This window comes from Temnothorax curvispinosus, unplaced genomic scaffold, assembly GCF_003070985.1.
Source record: "Temnothorax curvispinosus isolate PA1 unplaced genomic scaffold, ASM307098v1 QBEX01012857.1, whole genome shotgun sequence".
NCBI lineage: Eukaryota > Metazoa > Arthropoda > Insecta > Hymenoptera > Formicidae > Temnothorax > Temnothorax curvispinosus.
Window position 1 is genome coordinate 9,810 of NW_020222637.1, and position 24,517 is coordinate 34,326.

General features: G+C 37.9%; 1 protein-coding gene and 1 pseudogene across 6 annotated transcripts; both read right to left on the reverse strand.

Annotated features, from left to right (window-relative positions):
- Positions 1–206: 206 nt before the first annotated feature.
- Positions 207–12,607, reverse strand: LOC112462860 (annotated as a pseudogene).
- A 3,196-nt stretch (positions 12,608–15,803) lies between these two features.
- On the reverse strand, positions 15,804–24,511 carry LOC112462861. Of its 6 annotated transcripts, none has more exons than XM_025028924.1 (12): positions 23,769–24,511; positions 23,581–23,679; positions 22,554–22,902; positions 20,782–21,397; positions 18,476–18,625; positions 17,967–18,299; positions 17,390–17,553; positions 17,183–17,316; positions 16,945–17,111; positions 16,542–16,873; positions 16,329–16,430; positions 15,804–16,224 (listed from the first exon to the last, which is right to left on the reverse strand). In XM_025028924.1, exons 4-12 carry the CDS (start codon positions 21,353–21,355, stop codon positions 16,126–16,128), a joined length of 2,055 nt encoding a protein of 684 aa, XP_024884692.1. In that variant the 5' UTR covers positions 21,356–21,397; positions 22,554–22,902; positions 23,581–23,679; positions 23,769–24,511; the 3' UTR covers positions 15,804–16,125. The 6 variants fall into 6 exon arrangements, with proteins under 6 accessions (XP_024884692.1, XP_024884690.1, XP_024884689.1 ...); XM_025028922.1 differs by having other exon boundaries at positions 17,967–18,245; positions 21,926–22,902; XM_025028921.1 differs by having other exon boundaries at positions 17,967–18,278; positions 21,926–22,902.
- Between the last annotated feature and the right edge of the window lie 6 nt (positions 24,512–24,517).

Here is a 24,517-nt window from a genome sequence, read left to right on the forward strand (position 1 = left end):
TGTCCAAAATTTACCGTAACTTCTCCACTTCCGTGGAGTTCTTTCTGGTAATATTTCTTCTATCGCTTTTTCTACAGCATCTTTTTTTTGGACCTTCCATTCTTTTATCAGAATATTGTTTTTTTCTTTCTCTCTCTTATTTCCTCTTGCATTTTTAATTTTATAAATTTTCTATTGTATGTGTGTAGATTGTCATCCGCGCCACTGTGAAATGAGTACAAAATAATGTTTGACAAGTGAAAAAAAGCTGTACAGGAATTGAATACGTATATGTTTCTTTATTTAACAAATTATAGGCTCGTTAAATGTACAACAAATTACATTTTTTTAAATAGTATATACAAGATGTTCCCCAAAATTAGGTACTAAAACATGACTGATAAATTCGGTATATTATAAAATAGAATAAAGTATATAGTAACTGTCACGTTGGCATTGTTATTTCTTTACAGAAACCACTGAACTGAGTAATCTGAATGAATGCGCGTGGTTGACATAAAATGGATTGCTTAACATTTCTTACTGATACATATATCCTGTATCATGCATGATACATATTTTTATAGCGATTTTCAATTCTAATATTTATTTAACAGTCAATTAATTTTATTATAAAGTTCAACCAGTACAATGCCTATTATCATACCTTCAACACACAATATATTTTTATATATGACATTTTCTTCCTGTATTCACCAATTAGCTTGATCTAATTAAATTTATTGATGCTACAAAATTTGCAGGGACTACCTCTTTTGTCATATATTTCATTGTATTCAAGAAGATTTTATATTTAGAACGAAAATAGTAGATCCGCGATATACTCAGTTAACTGTTATCTGAACTTGTTGGAATTATATCTAACTAACATAAACAAATGGCAACTAAAGATTTAAAGAAAAAAAAATGTAAATATTTTCAGACATTGTATTCCATTCACAATTTAAATTTTCAAGCTATCTGGTCAGGGCTCGGATGACCAATGGGGCCACTCTTTAATTTGATTATATAAGGCATCTGCAGGAAATAATATAATCGTATTATTCCAAACTTGTCGCTGACCAAGCAGTTTATAGTCAGACGCAATTTTTCCGGTTCTGACGCCGAACTCTATCAGCTCTTTCGCGGCATTGAAATGCCTTTTCGACGGTATAACCGAAGTGAAACCTGCACCGATGAACGCAATACCGATGCTTATGCCGTTATAGTTTCCTGAATGGCCACCGATGTAATTCCAGTTTCTGCCAACATATGCGAGGCCGTCGCCTCCGACGAGGAAATTGTAGGCGATATCCGCTACATTATTTCCCAGCATGTCATAATCCTGCACAATTCTCACTATCTCTGCACACTTTGGTTGCGTGGTACAGAAATTTACCAAAACTTCACAAATAATTACATATGATACTGGCAGCTTCATTTCTTTTAGAGGTTTCAAAGGCGGCCGTGCACCCCATTCGTCCCTCTCGACAATGCGAAACTCTGTCCCGTTATTACCTACAAATCATGAAAATAAAATACATATCGTACAAAAAGTTCAAGATATACCACACAGACAAATTTATAGTTAAAAACTCCTTAATTTAACACCGAATTTGGCAATCTCAATCAGACGCATATGTCAACCTTAACATTAAAATCTAAAATATTACTCTCATATATAAGAATGCAAAAAGTTTTAAAATATATGACTCGTGGAAAGTAAAAAAAAGACATGCTTTTAAGTAGACGAATAAATACAAATATATAATGTAGGAGACAGATTTTAAGTTTGCAATTGCGATAAGATAACATTTGCCTCGTGTCGCACTTGCAAAACAAAAATTTTCCAGATGGGCAATTACCCTCGGTAGATGAGTCTGGAATTTCCTAAGAAACCGTTGTGGCTGGTGTGGGTGTTGTGGGTGGTGTGGACGCATCGTCCGGATCACGAGTCACTAAATGTACAGTTATGAACACTATAATACCAAGAAGTATTAAAGCTATGCACAATAAAGCCATATGCCATTTCCACGTCCAGAGCCATTGTGTCACTAAAATAATTATAAAAAGCTATATTAGAACGACAATTTTACGAGCTTGATAAAATTCATTCGCAATTATTATAACGGGTAGCACTATGTACGAAAGGAATATTATAATTACATAAAGCCCTTCGCGTAAAGCATTAAAATTCTTGTTTGATGTCACTCTGTTCACAATCGAGTAAACATATATTTGCGGCATGCAATATTTCGCCAATCTATGCCAGATAGCGTGACACATATATACTGTGAGATGAAAATAGCTCTTTTATATTTAGCTTTAATTCTAGTGGCGCAGCTAATGTGTAACATTTAACAATTTTCAATCTAAAATATCGTCGATATTAACCCTCCGAGGCTACACCTGTTTTTTTTTAATACGCCCCGGCCACACTGGGTGGTCGACACCTAGACGAATTCAGTCTCATAAGTCTCATTAATGTGCACGTAAAAATTCATGCAACATCTTAAGGGTGTTGTTCAAAAATATGTATGGTACAGAACTCGAAATATATGCTCGATAAACAAAAATGTTGTAATTTTCGGTCGCAATAAGAAATTACACCGAGGCCACACCTGTGGATGGTCACCACCCATAAATAATTTTAAAATGTTTATTAAGCATAACTGACATGGCTTAAAGTTTTTCTACTGTACGGATCTTTAAGAGAAAGACTCAAACTAGAGATCCTAGCTGAAGGGACACTGATTATAAAGCTTATCTTAAAAATATCGGGTTTGAATTTTTGTCTGAGTTGCCGTCACTTACAATTAGTGCGGCCTCGAAGGGTTAAAACTACATATATTCTGGAATAGTTTTGACAGGACCATTAGTCAAAGTAATTAATAATATTTTTGACATATCGGCTGTTCTTCCGAAAATGTTCATGCTCTATTGGTGGTGCCTCCTGTGAGGTGTACGGTTCATGAGCAAGAACGTAACGAGGCGACAATCGAAGACGACTGCTTCCACGTATTCACGAGACCGGGCTTCCCGACGAGGCCGGAATTGCCAGAGTGGTGCAACAGCATATCGCATTATCTGTACCGTATTTATAGTCAACTAACGTAAGTCGTTCATTCCTAATCCTCATACTAATCGCCTAACAATGTCGGAAAGAATCAAGATTCTCGTGCAAAAACGTACCTCTCTAAAATCTCAGATTACTAACGTAAGCAATCTTCTCGATAAGGGTAAGGTGGATAACGCCACACTAACATTACGAATTGCCCGCCTAACGGAATTATATCAGAATTTCGAAGATCTCAATGACGAACTCGTGGTATTAGAGCCTGACGAAGGACATCAGGACGAATTTACACACATCCAAGAACGTTTCTATTCTCTCGCGGGCAAGATAGAAAACATTTTAGGCGCGGCAAAAAATACGAACGCGGACGCCGGCATAGCAAACGACGAAACGCGAAATGATAATACAGGAGCCGTCGGTTCGGTCAAAAAAAGGCGAATCAAATTACCCGAGGCGCAGTTGCCGACGTTCGATGGCAAATACGAAAATTGGCTATCATTTAAAAACGCGTTTCGTAACATGATAGGCTCACAAACAGATTTATCTGATGTGGATAAATTGCACTACTTAAAATCCGCGTTGATTGATGATGCAGCTAATAAGGTGAGAATTTTCGCTATCGATGGAATAAACTACGTAAACGCATGGGAATTATTAGAACGCTCGTATGAAGTAAAGCGAGTATTAATCTCACGACATCTTTCACTAATATTGAATACGCCCGTGTTAGACAAGGAAACGATGAACGGTTTATCCAAGCTTGCGGACGATACACAACAACATGTCGCTTCGTTGGCGGCGTTGAATGTTACCGTTGGATCCGAAATAATCGTTCACATTCTAGAAAGTAAATTACCGAAGGTCACTTTAGAAAGATGGGAGGCCAGCTTAGAGAGAGACGAATTTCCAAAACTCGATCAACTGTACGAATTCTTGTACAAGTCCGCGGTCTGTGCGTCGAGAAAGGAAAGAGCAAAGATAGGAGATACGGAAAAGGGCAAAGGCGAGCCCCCAGGCAAAAAGAAGCGTTATGCATCGAATCAAGCCTTACTTATAAATTCTTCACGTAACTGCATAGTATGCAAAACTAAGAAGCATCCACTTTACTTATGCGATAGATTCAAGAAATTGCCAGTACCTAAACGAATCGAGACAGTAAGAAATGCGAAAATTTGTTACAACTGTTTACGTTCCCACCGGGACTCTCCTTGCAAGTTCTCTAATTGTACTATTTGTCGAAAACGACATAACACGCTCTTACATTACGATCAGTATGCGAGCACGAGTAAACAGGATGCTTCGAAGCCCGCTACCGCCAATCCCGAATGACTAACCGACTCGCACGGGGAGAGAACAATAAGCCTCGCGACAATATTACCCATATCAGCGCCACAATTATTGACGAGTGCGATGGTATACATCCGGGATCGTGAGAGTAATCTCATCAAGGTCCGTGCTTTACTAGACACGTGCGCTACCGCGAATTTCATTTCGGAATCCGTCGTAAAACGTTTAGGAATGCGAGTCATGGCACACTCAATACCGGTCGGTGCGATTAACGACACGATTACCGAATCACGGGGTTTAGTAAGAATTACGATACAATCGACTATCGATGATTTCCGGAAAGAATTAACATGTTTAACGATACCGACTATTACAGATTTAATTCCATCTGAAATATTTCCCCGAGAGTCGATTAAATTACCCGCAAATATCAGATTAGCCGATATAGATTTTCATCTACCGAGACCGGTTGATTTATTGATAGGTTCGGGAACAACGTTATCGTTATTTTCCGTCGGTCAGATTAATATCTCACAAGCAGGCCATGACTTATATCTACAAAAGACGCGTCTCGGATGGGTGATTGCCGGCGGCGCGACAACAAAGGACGCGACGAAAATGACATGTCATTTAACGGCTTTAGAAATTCAATTGTGCAAATTTTGGAATATCGAGGAGATCGCGACACATAAACCGAAATCTAAGGAAGAGATTAAATGTGAAAAACACTTCTCAAACACCGTGTAACGCGATAGCACCGGGCGATATGTGGTTTGTTTGCCATTTCGTGAGAAAAATCAATGTCTCGGCGAGTCGCGAACTATCGCGCTTAAACGCTTAATATCATTAGAGCGTAAACTTAATGCAAATGCCACGTTGAAGATGGAATACACACGGGTTATAGAAGAGTATCTCAATTTAGGGCACATGTCAATAATAGAATTTCCCGAGGAAGATGGATTTTACATGCCCCATCATGCAGTGATTAAAGAATCAAGCCACACCACTAAGGTTCGAGTGGTATTTGACGCGTCCGCGAAAACTAGCAACGGCGTATCTTTAAATGACCTATTAATGACAGGACCCACGATACAAAATAAATTATTTGCACATTTAATCAGATTTCGTATATACGTAGTTGTCATTACGGCCGACATAGAGAAAATGTATCGCCAAGTCCTATTGCATAAAGACGATCGACAATATCAGAAAATTCTCTGGCGTAGAAACGGCGAGATAACGACATTGCTATTAAATACACTCACATTCGGCAACACTTCTTCTCCATTTTTTGCAATCCGCTCTATAGTACAGCTCGCGGAAGACGAAGGTCATACGTACCCTAAGGCGGCTAAAGGCCGGTTTTCACACGCAATGATTAGTGGCGCCAACTGACTGGCATTCATTGGCGCCAGAACCGACTAGCAAACTCACAAGTATTTACACAGTGATTAGCGTATACTATGGAAAATATTTAACATTTATTAAACACACAGTAAATGACAGCAAGCATATAACCTCCAAATTTGAGGTTATATGCTTTGGCCAACAACCGCCAGTAAACGCCACATTACTAGCGCCAGTTTGTATCAAGTGTTTACACTTGCATTTTTACTGGCGTTAGTCGACTGGCGCGGCCTGGCGCCACCAATCATTGCGTGTGAAAACCGGCCTTAAGGTCCTCAAAGAACATATGTATGTAGACAACGTATTAACTGGCGCCAAAAATGTCAAGGAGGCTCGCGCATTCAGAGACGAGATAATTAATTTATTAGCTCAGGGTGGTTTTACAATTAGACAGTGGGCTTCTAATGAAAAAGAGGTCATTAAGGATTTAGCTGACAGTGAGATACACACGAATTTTACAGTAAACATAGACCGCTCTTTAAATACGTTAGGCATAATGTGGAATACGCGTACCGATACAATATGCTATTCAGCACAACCGACCAAGCCTACAGAAAGATTAACGAAGCGAAGGATATTAGCCGAAATCGCGAAGATTTTCGATCCATTAGGATTATTAGGACCCGTCGTTCTATATGCGAAGAAAATAATGCAAGATGTATGGCGATGCGGAGTACATTGGGATGAGTCGGTTCCGCAAAATATATGTACAGAATGGTCAGAATTTGCTCGGCAATTAGAATTAATAAATACGGTTTCCTTTGAACGCAGATTATTGATAAATAATTATCAAAACGTTTAGCTACACGGTTTTTGCGACGCTAGTAATAACGGTTACGGCGCGTGTCTCTACGTACGTTCGATAGGAAAAAACGGAAAAATTGTCACTAGACTACTATGCGCTAAATCCAGAGTCGCGCCATTGAAATTGATCACTATTCCCCGACTTGAACTTTGCGGCGCATTACTACTAGCACGATTATACCGCGAGACGATAAGTGAATTAGGTATTAATATCGATGAAACAACCTTATGGTGCGATGCAACCACAGTACTGCAATGGTTGAAAATGTCACCTCATTTACTTAAGACTTACGTGGCGAATCGAGTCGCGGAAATACAAGAACTAACCAGCGGAATCAAATGGCGACACGTTAGGTCGGAAGACAATCCGGCGGATGCGATATCAAGGGGTCAATTACCCCACGCTTTCTTAAAAAACCACACCTGGTTTACTGGACCTCCGTGGCTGGGTGAAAATGAGGGCAAGTGGCCCAACGAAAGGATACGATTAAGCGAAATACCCGAAACAAAGACAAACACGTGTTTAACGGTGACATCCGATAGTTTAGAATTATTTGAAAAATATTCCTCTTACTCTAAATTGCGTAGAATCATCGCGTATTGTCGTCGTTTTCGACTTGATAATCAATACACTGGATCGTTATGCGCGGAGGAAATTAATGAAGCGGAGATACGTATTTTAAGGCTTCTACAAGCTACGCAATTTTCAGATGAAATTAAAATCCTTAAAAATAAGCGCGTAATAAACCAAGGGAAACTCGCTAGTTTAAACCCGTTTTTAGACAAAAACGATTTAATTCGCGTCGGAGGACGTCTGCAAAAATCACAACTGACATTCTCACGAAAGCATCCAATCTTGCTACCGAATCGACATCGCTTAACCGATCAGATCATACGTGAATTTCATGAAGTCCATTACCACACGGGAATTCAGACTACCTTATATATTCTCCGACAAAAATTTTGGATAATGGACGGCCGAAATCAGGTGCGAAGAGTGATACGTGCATGCACGCGTTGCTTTCGTTTCGACGCCAAGGCAATAGAATATAGAATGGGTAATCTTCCGGCGGTCCGTGTACGCGAAGCGATACCATTTACAAATACTGGAATTGATTTTTGTGGCCCTTTTTATATAAAAGAAAAGAAATATCGAAATAAAACGCGAATTAAAGTATACGTATGCATATTCGTATGCATGTCTATAAAGGCGATACACCTCGAAGTGGTAAGCGATTTGACATCCGACGGATTTCTCGCGGCATTACGACGATTCGTTGCTAGACGAGGAATACCGAGTCATATATATTCGGACAACGGAACTAACTTTGTGGGTGCAAATAACCAGCTGAAAGAACTATACGTTTTGTTCAATTCAAACAAACATAAAATTCTATTAAATAATTTCTCAAGCGAACGCTGCATCAAGTGGCATTTCATACCACCAATAGCACCGCATTTCGGCGGTCTGTGGGAATCGACTGTGAAGCTATTCAAACACCATTTTCGACGCGTTGTTGGCGATTCTCTATTTACATTTGAGGAGCTAAACACTTTCACGATCGAGATCGAAGGAATTCTAAATTCCCGTCCTATTACCTCTCTTTCTTCCGATCCGAACGACACGTTAGCCTTGACACCAGCTCATTATTTGATTGGCAAACCGCTAACCACCCTCCCGGAGGGACATCTATCTTCTGTTCCAGCTAATCGACTATCTACATGGCAGCATATTACGAAGGTCCGGCAAGATTTCTGGGCTCGTTGGAATCTCGAGTATTTGAACGAGCTTCAAAAACGCCATAAATGGACCAAAGATGGACCAGAGTTGAACATAGGGACCGTCGTGCTCCTGAAAGAAAAAAATCAGCCGTGCTTACAATGGGCACTAGGCAAAATCACCACACTACACCCAGGTGAAGACGGAGTAGCTCGAACGGCCACAGTCAAAACCGCCACCGGAGAATTAAAAAGAGCGGTTAAACTTTTGTGTCCTTTGCCAATCGAAAATTAATTATGCGAAATAATGTATTGTCAAGCGAGATAATAATAAGTTACTTGCTATCGTTTTTATATATCAATTCGATGCGAGCGTTATAGCTATATAAGGTTGATCGTTACCCTCTCAACGGGGGGAGCATGTTGTGTCGCCGGTAAACGAAAGTCGTGCACGACGTAGCCCATAAGATAAATAAGATAAATAAATATATAAGGGCAGCGACGCAGACACACACATACACATACATAATTAACAACAAGGCGGCGTAACTTCAAGCGTCTTCGGTGCCTGTGATATGGGATCCGTGGCTTCCGCTATCTCCGTCTCGTTTCCAACAAAATAGGTCGTCGTGACTGACATATAAGCTGATTGGTGGATGTAAGCGAATCAGAGGGCGGATTTAGGATCCACCAATAGAGCGAATCTTACAGTTATTAACAAATAGCGGGAATCGTGGCGCGCGACCAGCGCGACTCGAGTCAGTTGGCGTTAGTCATTCGAAGAGCACGGTTATAGCGGAAGCACGATCGCACAATTTATTACACATTATACAAAACGTGGTCGCGACCCGAGTCGTCTCAAAGGCGTCATTGCGATCCGAGCATAAGCTCGAGACGTCATCGTGATCCTGAGTCGACATCAAGGCGTTGTCGCGACGTGTGCGTGTGTCCTACGCGTTATTACATGCAACCATCGGCTCGACCTGGGGCACATCCTCAAGACGTTGTCGTGACCGAATATATTATATACGAATAATTATATATTATATACGAATATTATATACGAATAATAATACGCGAAACGCGAACGTATTACTGTGCACCTTGCCAAAAACGGACATTGTAAAATAATATGAACCAAAATAAACAGACATACGAAACCACAGTGTGAATACGAATAGTGTTGATGCTGAAAACAATCCAATTGGTTTAGATACGCAATACAAAGTGTTGAAATGCTTAAATATAAAACGTTTTTGGAAGAACAGCCGATATGTCACAAATATCATTAACTACTTTGATTAATGATCTTATCACAACTATTCCAGAATATAGTTTTAACCCTTTGAGGCCACACTAGGTGGCGGCAACCCAGATCTAAACGATCAGAGTTTGTAAATAGTTCCTTCTAGAAAGGCATATACTAAAGGTATTTTTTGCGACTTAAATAAAGTTTTTGACATCAACTATTTATTAATGTATTGATATTAGATTGATGTCTAATCGACTAAACATTTCAGGCTAAATATGTACGCAACACAAATTGTCGAAAATGTTTAAATGTAAAACGTAGAGAACAGAATTTGATTCTATGATGTCTCTGAATTTACCAAGTAATTATTTCTTCGTTCTACTAATTACTTCGCGTTCTACTAATATATTTAAAATTATTAGGACAAATATTGATTCTCTATAATTAGATACTCAATATATTTATTTCACACGTTTTTAAATTATAAACTTGAAAGAGTTGAAAGTATATTTTTCTTTATTAGGAAAGATATTAGAGTAATATCTTGTTGCGATGATCTCGATAAAGAATATTAATTATATTCAATTTATAATATATTGTACTTAGCATATTTACATTATAATTCAATTTTGTGGTTACGATTTATAATTTCTTATATAAAATGGCATTTTATATACAACTGTTGTTATCCTAAGATACAAAAACTTACGAAAGATCTGTTTTTTTTTTAAGTTATATATCCGGCGATTTTATGCTTAAACATATCTATACTTGCAAAAAGAAAGAAGTATAGGAAAACTAAAAGCAACGGGCCTGTTGCGTTGCACGATTAACTATTACCTTTATTTAAATTAGTACTTTGCGGAAAGATGCATCCGTTTGGAGATTCGTTGTCTTTACTCGTCGACAAATCCGGGGTAATGTCGAAGGCGCTGGCGTCAGGTTTACTCTCATCTTGAGTTGAACTAGACGTGTAAACGACATGGTTTACATGAATGGTAACCGGACCATTGTAGTTGACTTCATTACCCAGATGCACATTGCTCGAATCCTTCACGCGAACGTCACTGAAATTTGACGAATCAAGGTTCGGAAAGGCGATGTAACCATTCGTGGTATCGAACGCTTGATGCTGCTGGACGATGGTCGATATATACCGGCGGATTCATGATCCAGCCGCCGGCGCCGCTTTCCTCGACATCCGTCTCCTCTTCTTCATTGTCGTCGTCTATAACGTCACTGCACTGCGTAGAGGAATCTCCAACGCTATCATTGTCCGGAGCTACGACCGCGATTTCCTTCACCGAACATCCAGCCTCGCCGCGAAACCTGTCGACCGAATGACCCTCGGCAGACTCAACAGTACCATTCACGTTGTCCTGCTGCTTCTGACCCTGATAGTGATTACCGTCGAGCGTTTGATGCTGCTGTTGTACCAATGTTGCTGTTGCACCAATGTCGCTATCCATGCGCTATGCTAAAAATTCACCTTCTTTACATCAGATACGTATTAACCCTTAACTAGCACGCGGGGTGTCAAACACCTCAAAACGAATTTCGTCAAGTTCTCTATCTCAAGAACATCGTGTTAAATTTTTATCAATAAATATTTATTTTTGACTGAGATATGATTTTTTTAGCAAAACAAGCCATTTTTCATAACAAATTTATTTCAAGAATTTTTTTGGAGCTTTAAAACTAAAAATTTCATAGTTTAGGCTAATGGGTATCATTTTCCAGTGTTTAATGTATGTACTTGATTTTTTTCAAGCCTCCATTTCGCCGTACCCAACGTTCAAAGTGTGTGGGGTGTACAACACCCCGTGTGCAGATAACGTTCGATCGCGGACGTGTGCTAGTTAAGGGTTAAAATGCGATACACCGCATGCAGCAGAATACGCTCGAGAAACAGCTGCAGGGTCTTTAGATAAATTCGTCAGGTCGCTACGAAATTCTCTCACAATTAGAATATAAATGTCCGGTTTAATTTTTTGTCTTTTAATCTTCTCTTTTCAAATAACAAAAGAAAGATCAGTTTGTAAACATAATTCTTATTTGATTTTTTTTACAATTTGTGAAAACTTCGAAGGTAAAATAAAAGACAAGCTCGAGAACATCAGGGCTGCGTTGAGAAATTCAACCTTGGTAACTCTAAGCTGTAATTTACCTCACGTATATTATAGCATTAGAATTACTTAAGTATGCCTGGGCGTAATTCCTGAATGCACCCTAATATTTTAAATTGACGCAACCGGTCGGCAACAATCCGCTAAATTAAAAGATTAACTGACTTATATTTAGGATTACCTTGCACAAATTACCATCCGGCGGCGGTCACTTTGTCAACACTAAAATCACCATTGATCTATGACGACATGGTGCTGTCATTGTGGAAAGCGCTCCGCGGGCAGGAAAACTTTACTTGATCTGGCCCTAACGGTTTTCAACACGTCGCATTGACACGTACCACCTGCAGTTGGAGGATGCACCGTCCCGCGGGAACAAAGTACAATCCGAACAAGAACGGACTCGGTTCAAGTCACTATCGGCTATTTTCATTGATCCTATGACACTGTCAGACAGATACTGGCTTCAGCGATAACGTCACACGGCTACTGAAAGACGCGCCTTGGAAGTGGAATCGTGGAAGGCGCTCGTTCTCGCTCGCGAGAAGCAAAGCGAGGTGAAGAACAGAAAAACGGAGAACGAGAGCAGGCGTGCACTAATTGCACGATAATCCCTTTCGCATAATAGGTCCCGTATTTAATTTGAATAATAACTCCTTGGATTCCTGGCAATCATGTGCTGATACCATACGTGGATGGCACCGCGGTCACTGTGGTCGCATCTCAATCTATATCATTGCTGCGTATTAAAATGAATTAAGCTACCGTAAACTTAAAGCGATGCTGAGAATATGTATATATGTCTTGAAAGTGCACGACACTCGTTCTTATTGAAAAGAATGGATTTTGCGATCGCAAGCCGCTTGTTCAGCACTCATTGACGAACGAACTACCGATGGAATCAAAGCACGAGTAATGGCGACATTATCTCCGTTCAATCCGACATAAAACAAACTACTGTTGCGTTTTCTTGTCGAATGTGCTCGGAAATCGTTGTCCCCACTCTTTAACTCTTTCCCTCAACCACAACTGTTACCGACATATCTGCGGCATGCATGTGTGTGCGATAACGTTGTTTCAGACGGTTTTTAGTCTTTTCCGTGGAATCGAGTGAACTTCATTTGGTAAATGTCTAGATTAAGGGCGACCTCACCGATTTCAATGACCTTGATATATGTTGTCAAGGTTGTGATCCCGAATGACCTTCAGAAGGTTTTAAAGCAGTAAATTGTTGATAAATTGTATATTAAATATATGTGAGTATTGGAAGGCATAAATGACTAATATATATGTCGAAATAGTTCAACATTTTCCACGCGAGACGAGTTGTCACATGGCCCATGTGATTATCATCATCCTTCGATATCGATGGCGAACTGGTATCATTTCCACATACATCTAGAAGAGCCGACATCGAACGTTCTTCCGTTCTTCTACCTGCCGAAAATGAAACATCATCAGGTTGTTATAAGAGTTGTATAGAAAAGTCAGATGACTATAGATTAAATTATACATATATATGAAATATAAAAATAAAATTATATAATATAATAAAAATATATCTTTTATTTTGCTAATTGAAGAAAAAGATTAGTTTATTATTAATATATAAATTATATCAAGATTTCTGTTCACGTTCTTTTGTTGGTTTCAGGAGGAAGGTATATAAAATCTTATATCATGTTAAAATAATTAAAATGGTATATTCGTGACAATATTTGGTTTTATCGACTTATGTCGCTACAAATTACAATGCATCAACAAAGGCACCAATGTATGGTCACACCGCATGTATACCTCGTGGCTCCGACATCGCGATAGTCTTAATTAAAGCCGTATATAGAACCAGTTTTGCTACCAAAAATAACACTCTTATCCGAGGAGAAATTGTCCTTCGCACTCAACGGCGAGCTCTTCCACGCCAAATGCCCCGATCTGTCCTGGCCACGAGACACGTGCTGCGGCCGGTCGCTTCGCGTGCGGTTTCCTTACCTCGGCTGGGACTAGCAGCAGGAGGCGGCCGCCTTTTCAGATAAACGAAAATAGACGACCACGGTACGTTCCGGACTTTCGCGGATTCTTTGACGACCGGGAGCGATGGAAGTAGGTAAAAACACACCGGTTGGCGCTTGCGCGTCCAGGGATCAATGCCTCGAGTGTTCTCAGGAATTCTACCTATACTTGCGCGCATTCGCCTTAGGTGAGTTTGTACATTCGCGTTTCTTTTTGACAACAAGAGAAATAGGCTACGGTCAACGTGACGCTACAAATCCTTTAAAGCGTTCTTCTTCTTCTTTTTTCTTCATTGAAAGAAAAGAGAAGAGGAATGCTTCGAAGCATTTGTAGCGTCACGTTGACCGTAGCCATAGAGCGAGATCGAAAGTCGCAGGCGAACGGCCATAAGAGTCCACGGAACGAAGATTAACTTCAATTTCCTTATACTTTTACATGTACATTGTTTAATCATATACCGCTAAGGTCACTAAAAATATTTAAAATGGATACATTTAAAATGAGTAACGATATGTTAAAAGTATTCCGGCCACGCGGTTCTCTCTATCCAGGAGACGTAATAGTAGACTCGGGTACACGTCAGATATGATGCAGAGGTCGTGGCTCAAGACTGACCCCGATTATGATGTACATGCACTCATGGTCCGTGTTAAAGACGGCGAGTGGTCCTCCTCTGTCACCCTTGAACAGCAACGAGTATTTTCTATTATAATTCGCCTCTGCTTACAAATGTTCTGTTTATAAAAATAATTTAACGTTCTTTTCCCAGTTGAAGTTAACCAAGTTTTTGGTCTCTTACTAAAGAAATGAAATTGAAAAGAAGCAATTGTAAAGCTGCGCATCATCAGATTTAACTTTAAAACGATTTTAAAAGACTCGCGTTAAAATGAAACTTTTATTGAGATTTGAAAGAGACGAGGGAACTTTCTCGTTGCAAATAAATATATTTATTTATTACCTGGCAAGTATATCTTCCCCGACTTGTTCCGCGCATATTTGCCATGCGTTGACAATCCCTGAGAGCATGAAACTGTTACTCGAGGAACGGTATCGACCCTATGAAACTATATATAACGAATGACTACTCTATGAAACTTATTCAGTAATCCAATGCGTGCTTATACGAAAATGTTCGCCAGTGTATCGTAATACTGGAAGTAAAAGTAAAAACTCGATCGCGAGCTTAACGGCGCGCGAGAGTTTAAAAAGTTACATTGGATACTGTCGTGAATGACAATCGGTTATTCATGAATCGATACTTCATGCAAATCACGAATTTCCTATGGGGTACGGGAGAGGAGGGCATAAAAGCCGGACGGAATCCGAATGGAGCCAGTCGTTCATTATTTTCCATCAGGTGCTTCCGCAATGAGCGCCATTTCAGCAAGTCATGCATGTTAATAAAGTACTTTTAACGATCATCCTTTGCGCGGTAAATGATCTATATTAAGCAGGTATAAAGGCACCAATTCACTTGCTTTTCTGATTCAATTTAAGGAATTTTAATTTTACCCTGTAATTTTTATATTTTTTGTAAACAATCCTGCAAAATTTCAATTTAATTATATATTAAACTGATGGAATTAATCTGAATTTATTAAATTTCCTGTTAATGAAAACAGAAATATAATTATCTTGAGTAGACAAACGCATGGTGCGGCGATCGAACGTTGACACGGAATGCCATCAAGACATTTGATTTATCGTCGTTTGCGATGTTTCAATTTTCCCAAAATTCTGACCCAGTCGACCGCAGCTCCAGGAATGGGTCCAGAACGGTATCGCGAGTCTGTTACGTGTTACGTCTCGTGTCCGTAAGTACCGGAAAGGAACCGATGAACATCGAGTTCAGACCCGAGGATGGACCACGTGCCGCGGGAACGTATCAACGGCGCTTTGGATATTGCGGAGAGTGGCTCATTGAACAGTTGAGAAACGGTCTTGGTCCTGACATTTGACTGAACAGGCAACCTGTCCCTAATACATTTTTGATGCCACCTCTAGCTTCCTTTAAAAGTGGTAATAACTTGATCCGCAACAGCGCGAATGCACTCGAATACAATCGATAGAACTATAAACTATGTTAGCTTAAGTTAGTAGTAGAATAGCCAGAACTCTAAAATAAGAAATAATCATCAAGTACAAATCAGTCTGTGTTATTATTTATTTTGTGTATAATATGTGTGAGTTAAATGATCGTTAAGGCCGGAACACAATACAAAGGTACAAGCAATAGGAACAGGGAATATAGCAACGGAATGCATTGATACGCGGCTTCTGATAGGTTGAAAATCTACATTCTGTTGCTATTTTCTATTTCTATTGCCTGTACCTTTGTATTGTGTTCCGGCCTTTATTGATAAACGTACGTGTTTGCAAGAAAGACACGCGTATAAAATCTAAGATAATAAAAATATACGTAGTTATACGGATATTTTATCGTTTCATGGAGACGAAAGTATTTACAATGCCCACACTTTCACATAATCCACTTGAAGCACCGTTCTTGTGTCCCATGTGGGATGCCAGTGATTTATCGCAAGATAGAATCTGTACAATGCCTGTAAAGAACAATGTATTGATTGCACTTATTTGTTAAAATCTCTTACATATTTAGCTCTAAAAGTTTCTTAAGAAATTTCATCTTAAATATTCAGTGACATACCTTCACTTCGACATTTCGCCAAGGTTTGGTATATCCGTTGCTCGTGACGTGATCTTCAAATTCGCGAATGCCTCCGACAGCTACGCCCAAAGTCAAATATGACTGCGCAATAAATGATATCAAACTTTCAGCATTGTTACAAGATTTAGTAAAACTATGCAAATGGTACAAGAGTCTCTGTTAACGAAGAAAAATATAATATAATTTCAATACCGGTTTTCCAAACGACCCGTGGACGGCTTGCTCGCCGTACTGCACTCCGTCAACCTTTGCTACAATGAGGCCGCTCTTCCATTCGATCTCGTAGATATGGAAATAATCCGACCAGGTTTCGCCCGACTGCCTTTTGGGTAGCGTCATGCGATTATTACTCTGCGCGTTACTCTCATTTAAGAATACGGTCAGTCCACCCGCGGCCAATATATGACCACTGACAGTCTCACCCTCGGGAGTCCTTAGCTCTTCGTTGCCCACCGAGGAAGCAATCCTGATCTCGTGATGCAGTCCCCATTGCCATTTATTCTCGGCACTCTCTAGTGTTATTACTACAAAACACGTACTTACAATGATCAAAATTGCAAGAAAAATCGATAGGGAAAAGTTGCGATAAACTTACCAGGATACACCCAATCGCCATGTGGCAATTTGGCTCTTATTTCGACACGCCCGAAAAGAAACTCAAATTTTCCCTTTGTATTAATACGTCCAGAGATTAGAGGAGGCAAGATGTAGAAGCCAGCGGCTACGCGGTAGCACTCCTCTGTAACAATTTCGCCTGTGCAACTAAAAAAAGAATATAATTAAGTTTGACTTTAATCTCTCTTTTACTTTCTTAATTCATATAATCCGCATACTTTTCTATTTTTAATGTTCCACGTAATACAAAGTTCGTGCCGTATTTAGTATTAAGCAGGATCGGTTTAATGCGCAGCCGTCCATCGCTCGTATCCGTTACTTCATTGGTCATATAGACGACAAATTCATAATCCTAGCATCAAAAATAGCATAACAGTTTAATGAAAACCGTTTTTTATAAATGGACACTTGTCGGCGATACGTACCGGCGGGCCGGAAAAACGATTCAACTGATTCCATTTTGTGGCATTGAGATTATCGAAGTTGTCCTCAAAGATGAGCTGATGTGGACAGGCTTGTCGTCCGCGTCGATTGCCGTTCTCGAAGATCCATGTGGTCGATGCCGTCGTGCAATTCTGCGAACTTTCAACTATGTTGCCAATGTACAAGGTGCCATTGTAATTGTAAAAATTTAAAAATAAAAGTTTTAAACATTATAACAAGAGAAAAAATCACGGACAATTGCATATTTGTATGTAATAAATAATCGCTCTTTTGATAAATCAAATTAAATCATAAATAAATGATAGAGTAAGATTGCATCGTTTACCTATTATCGTTGAGATTTATTCATGCCATAGTACAGACACTTTGTAAAACTCGAAATATTCTATGTGTTCTTTTTCCTTCATTTTTGGATCTTATAACAATAATCTTTAATGCATCTATCGCTCTTCTATTTTCTTTTTAAAAAATTTCAGTTCTATGATTTGCAATGCTTATCATTTTTACATATTTATTTATTTTAAAATAGTTAAAAATATATAATTACTAGTTTAATACCTCTGCAAACTGGTATATTAAGCCATTTTCCCCCGATACTGCAGCTAACGTCGGGCGAACCTCTTATTTTATATCCCGAATCACAAGAGTAGACGAGATAAGATCCTAATCCCAGTTCCGTTCCTTCTGGAACGTTACAGTCCTGTCCATCTGAGCACTGCGATCGATGTAACTTCCAGCGACCGTTTTGCGGTTGCGGAGGTGCTTTGCAAGTGTTTGTGCTAGAAGGTGTTCCAGAAGGACGTGTTGGTGCAGGAGTCGGTGGCGATCGTGTAGTTCCTGTTGTTGGTCGCACCGACGGTAAAAATGACCCTATCATGATATGATATGACCCTATATGATATGTGACACGTGGAAAGTAAAGAAAAGCGCGCTTTTAAGTAGACGAATAAATGGAATAAATATATTACATTGCAAAATACAGATTTTAAGTTTACAATCGGGATAACATAACGTTATAGCTTCATGTCGCGCTTGTAAAACGAAAATTTTTCTAGATGTCTAATTACCTTCGTTCGATGAGGTTGGAATTTCCGGGGAGACCGATGCGTCTAATTGATGAATAAAATGTACAGTTATGGGCACTACAATAGCTAGAAGTATTAAAGTTTTAACGCACGATAAAACCGCACGTTTCCACGTCCAGAGCCATTGTGTCACTAGAATAATAATAAAAAACTGTATTAGAACGTTTGTTTCACGAGCTACTTATTAATACCTTTCGATAAAATTCGTACACAATTATTATGACGGGTAGCACATGTATACGGAAAGAGTTTTATAATTACATTAACCATTTCACGTAAAGCATAATTCTTATATAATTCTTGTTTGGTATCAATTTTCCGTTATTCTATTCACAATCGAGTAAAGAATTTGCGGCATGCAATATCTCGTCAATCTATGTCAGACAGCGTGACACACACACACACACACACACACACACACACACACATATATATATATATATATACTATATTTATATATACTGTGAAATAAAAATAGTTCTTTTATATTTAGCTTTAATTCTTGTGGCGCAACTAAAGTGTAACAATTTTCAATCTAAAATATCGTCGATATTAAAACTATATTCTGGAATAGTTGTGAAAAGACCTTTAGTCGAAGTAGTTAGAGATATTTATTGTGACATTAAAATTACTTTTAAAAATTGTTCCAGTCTGAATGGTTCTCTGATAACATTATCATAATTCACGTACGAGAAAAGAAATGGCTATTTTTCCGAAAACTTTCTTGCTCTAACAGGTCAACGTTTGTAAATAAATTTCTTTTAGACATGAACTAAAAGGAAGAAATTATCGAAATTACTTCAAAATAGATAAAGATTGTATATCATTGATTCTTATCGCATTATTATAGCAGAACTATCAGTATTATCTACCTAGAGATAATTAGTCAAATCGACGTCAATACACCGATGAATGATTGACGTCTCTCTCGAATACTGATTTATATTTTTGTCATCTGGATGTGGAGCCAGATGAAAGACAATAGAAATCTTACAAAAATATTCGCAATTGTTTAATTGACGTAAAAACAACTATGATGAGATCGGAGATGACAAAGATATGATCAGTCAGTATTTGACATCGACTATTTATCAATGCGTCGAATTGACGTCGATTCGACTAATAATTTCTGGCTACCCAGCCAAATCAAATTCTCTTCGTTTCATATGTAAACATTTCAACACTTTGTGTTGCTTATTACGTACCCATGCACGTATGCTTACATGTACCACGAAATGTTTACCTATAAAACAAAGAGAATTTGATTCTATGATGTCTTTAAATTTATCAGATTAAAATCAGTGTCCGCAAGTATAATCATTGCGTTCTACTAATATATTTAAAATTTTCAAGATGAATATTGATTCGTTCTTTAATATTTAGATACACAACATATTTATTACACACGTTTTCAAACTATAAGTTTGAAAGAGTTGAAAGTATATTTTCTTTATCAGGAAAGACATTAGAGTAATGTCTTGTTACGATGATATCAATAAAAAATATTTACATTTATTTATATTCAATTTATAGCATATTTAGCAATTAGCATAATTACACTATAATGCAATTTAGTGGGTCGCGATTTATTATCTATATATTATCTATATATATAAGTACCGTCTTCTGTCTGTATGACCGCGAACTACTCATTCATTAATGGATTAAATTTTTACTAAAAGTATATGAAATAGAGGTAAAATTTTTCGCGGAGTGCTATAAAGTGTATAATTTTTTGTTACCGATCTTTTTGGAAACCTGTTTGGAAATTATTCAAATTTCGAGAAATAATAAGTATTAATTGACCAATTTTTTTGAAACCAGTGCCAACATTTTTGTAATTTTTGGAGGATAAGTTTAATTTTTATTAATGGATAATTTTTTATTAATGGATCAATTTTCTTGAAACCTGCAGTGCCAAAATTTTTCTAATTTTTTGTTGATGATTTTGATGAAACTGGTACCAAAAGATTACTAATTTTATGGGGATGGCTACTATGGGGTTGAAAATTGGAGGTTTTATGGGGTTCTATTAATTAATGGGTGAGTTTGGGAAGAGGGGAATAGATTTTGAGCCCGCGCTTTGCTAGTTTATTATATAAAACTGTATCTTATATAAAATTGTTGTTAAACTAAGATCCAGAAACTAATAAGGGATCTGTTCTTTTTAGTTATCCTGCGATTTTATGCTTAAATATATCTAGGTATACTTACGTAAAGAAAAAAGTATATGTATTATAGAAAAACTACAAGCAACGGGTCTGTTGCGTTGCACGATTAACTATTACCTTTATTTAATTTAGTATATTGCGGAAAAATGCATCCGTTTGGAGCTCCGTTGTCCTTATTCGTCGACAAATCCGAGATATTGTCGGAGGGGCGGATAACGTCAAGTTCAATCGCATCTTGATTCGGAGTAGGATTCGTGTAAACGACATGGTTTATGGTAACCGGGCCATTGTAGTTGACCTCATTACCCAGATGCACATTGCTCGAATCCTTCATGCGGACGTCACTAAAATTCGACGAATCGGGATTCGGAAGGGCGATGTAACCATTCGTGGTATCGAACGCTTGATGCTGCTGGACGATGGTCGATACCGGCGGATTCATGATCCAGCCGCCGGCGCCGCTTTCCTCGACATCCATCTCCTCTTCTTCATTGTCGTCGTCTATAACGTCACTGCACTGCGTAGAGGAATCTCCAACGCTTTCATTGTCCGGAGCTACGACCGCGATTTCCTTCACCGAACATCCAGCCTCGCCGCGAAACCTGTCGACCGCATGACTCTCGGCAGACTCAACAGTACCATTCACGTTGTCCTGCTCCTTCTGACCCTGATGGTGATTACCGTCGAGCATTTGATGCTGCTGTTGCACCAATGTCACTATCCATGCGCTATGCTAAAAATTCACCTTCTTTACATCAGATACGTCTTAAAATGCGATACGCCGCATGCAGCAGAATACGCTCGAGAAACAGCTGTAGGGTCTTTAGATAAATTCGTCAGGTCGCTATGAGATTCTCTCGCTTCCAATTAGAATATAAATGTCCGGTTTAATTTTTTGTCTTTTAATCTTCTCTTTTCAAATAACAAAAGGAAGATTAGTGTGTAAACATAATTCTTATTTGATTTTTTTTATAATTTGCGAAAACTTCGAAAATAAAATGAAAAACAAGCTCGAGAAACGTCAAGGCTGCGTTCAGAAATTCAACCTGGGTAACTAAGCTATAATTTACGTCACGTATATTATAGCATTAGAATTACTTAGGTGTGCCTGGGCGTAATTCCTGAATGCACCTTAATATTTTAAATTGACCCAACCGGTCGGCAACAATCCGCTGAATTAAAAAATTAACTGACTTATATTTAGGATTATCTTGCGCAAATTATCATCTGGCGGCGGTCACTTTGTCAACACTAAAATCACCATTGATCTATGACGACATGGTGCTGTCATTGTGGAAAGCGCTCCGCGGCAGGAAAACTTTACTTGATCTGGCCCTAACGGTTTTCAACACGTCGCATTGACATGCACCACCTGCAGTTGGAGGATGCACCGTCCCGCGGGAACAAAGTACAATCCGAACAAGAACGGACTCGGTTCAAATCACTATCGGCTATTTTCATTGATCCTACGACACTGTCAGACAGTGTACTGACTTCAGCGATAACGCCATACGGCTGCTGAAAGACGCGCCTTGAATGTGGAATTGTAGAAGGCGCTCGTTCTTGCTCGCAGAAGCAAAACGAGGAAAAGAACAGAAAAGCGGAGACTAAAAACTGGTATCACATGCATGATATTCCTTTTCGCACAATAAGTATTATCCTATTTAATTTGAATGATAACGCCTCGATCGGCTTCTTCATATGTGCTGAATGTGCCAAATCTATCAGCAAATCAAGCTGCATATTAAAGCGAATGTAAATACAGTGCGATCCGAAAATATGTTGTACATATGTATTATATTTCGGAAGTGCGCAACGCTCGTTTTTATTAAAAAGAACAGATTTTGTCGCAAGCCTCTTGTCAAATCAGTCACTGACAATCGAATTACCGATGCAATCAAAGCACACGAAATGACAGCATTATCTCCGTTCAAACCGGCACAGAACAGACTGCTGTAGCGTTATCTTGTTGAACGTGAACGGAAATCTGTGACCCCACTCTTTGCCTCTTTCCTTCAATCAATTATCAATGACATAGCTGTGGCACGCATGTATGTGCGATATTTGCGATAACGTCGCTTTAGACAATTTTTAAGGTCTCCGCACAATGAAAAATATAAGGAACAAGGAACAGATATTAACGATTAGAAATAAGAAATTAAAGGAATAAAGCTGGTGTAGCATTAATGCACGGCTTCCGATAGATTAAAAATCTATTGTCTGTGTTATTCCCTGTTTCTGTTGCCTATATTTTTCATCGTGCATTCAACTTTATTCTTGATTCTTTAGCTCTAATCGCTAATATCTGTTTCTTATATTTTTTATTGTACGGAGACCTTTAGTCTTTTAGTGGAATCGAATAGACTTGTATCTTTATTTCTATAGTCGGAGATTTCTAACACCAATAACATACACGAAACATCTATATTACTTTTATTATATATATTTTTGCAATTAAAGATAAAAGATTAGTGTTTTGCACTTATTACGTCACGATTATTTGCCTCGAATTAAGAGGCAGTGCATTATAAAAAAAAATTTGGAGCTAAGAGTTTCGTAGAGATCTTTCTATATATAGACAAGACAGACTTATATATTTAGTTATATGTATAAATATATATTTTAAAATTAAATTTAGAAAGACATTGTTTTAAAGCAATTTTCCATATTTTGAAAAAATCTACTAGAATGAACCATAATAATATACCATATATACCTACTTTTTGGATACAATAAGATTATATAAATTTAATTAAATTTAACATGCCCCGACATGTCAATACATGTTTTACTTCGATATAGTATTTTATATAATATTTTATATAATATATTATATAATATTTTATATAATATTTTATATATATAGTATTTTATTAAATAATAGTATTATTGAATAAAAAAAAATATTATATTTACCTAATAATAATATAGTAGCTTCGCCGACATGTAGCCCGTAGGAACAGCCGCATTAACAGCCTCTTTTCGCTTATTTATGAGCCAGCAGAACTCTGCCTGCTTCAAAAATTTAGTTTTTTTAAACACCCTCTATTTTCCATGCAAACTTTCTTTCAATTATTGTATATTTGCCTTTATATCTGTCTTACCTTCCAAGTTAGGTCACTGTCAATATTTTTCTCCTTTAAGATCTTCTTTTTAACCATAACTGTCCTTTTCTGTTCCTTACTTTTCAGTTTCTCTGTAATCATATTTGTTCCTCTTCTTGTTCAGAATTTGCTTTAATTTCTACGTGGACTTCTTTTTGTAACATTTTTTCCACCGCTTTTTCTACAGTATCTCTTTTTTGGACCTCCCACTTTTTTATCACAGTATTATTAGTTTTCTTATTTCTCTCTCTTATTTAAATTAAAAATGCAAGAGGAATTTCTCTTATTTTTAATTTTAATATTTATTTAACAGCAAATCAATTTTATTATAAAGTTTGACCAATGTCTTTTATATCTTCTGTACTCAATATATATTTATATGTGACATTCCCTTCCTTTATTCACTAATTAACTTGATTTAATTAAATTTATTAATGCTACAAAAGCAGAGACTAATTCTTTTGTCATATATTTTACTGTATTCGAGTGTAAGAAGATTTTATATTTGGAACGAAAATAATAGACCTGCGATATATTCAGTTAACTGAATGAGTTAATCTGAACTTGTTGGAATTATATCTCACTGACATAGATATATAGATGCACTGCAAATGCAAATGTGTTATTTAGCTAAAACTCTTCTGACACATTTTTTGCCGTTTTAAATCACGTAAATTATTTGACACGATTGAACGTATTATAACTTTTAATTTAATACGGTCAAAGGTGTTAAATGACGTAACTTAAAA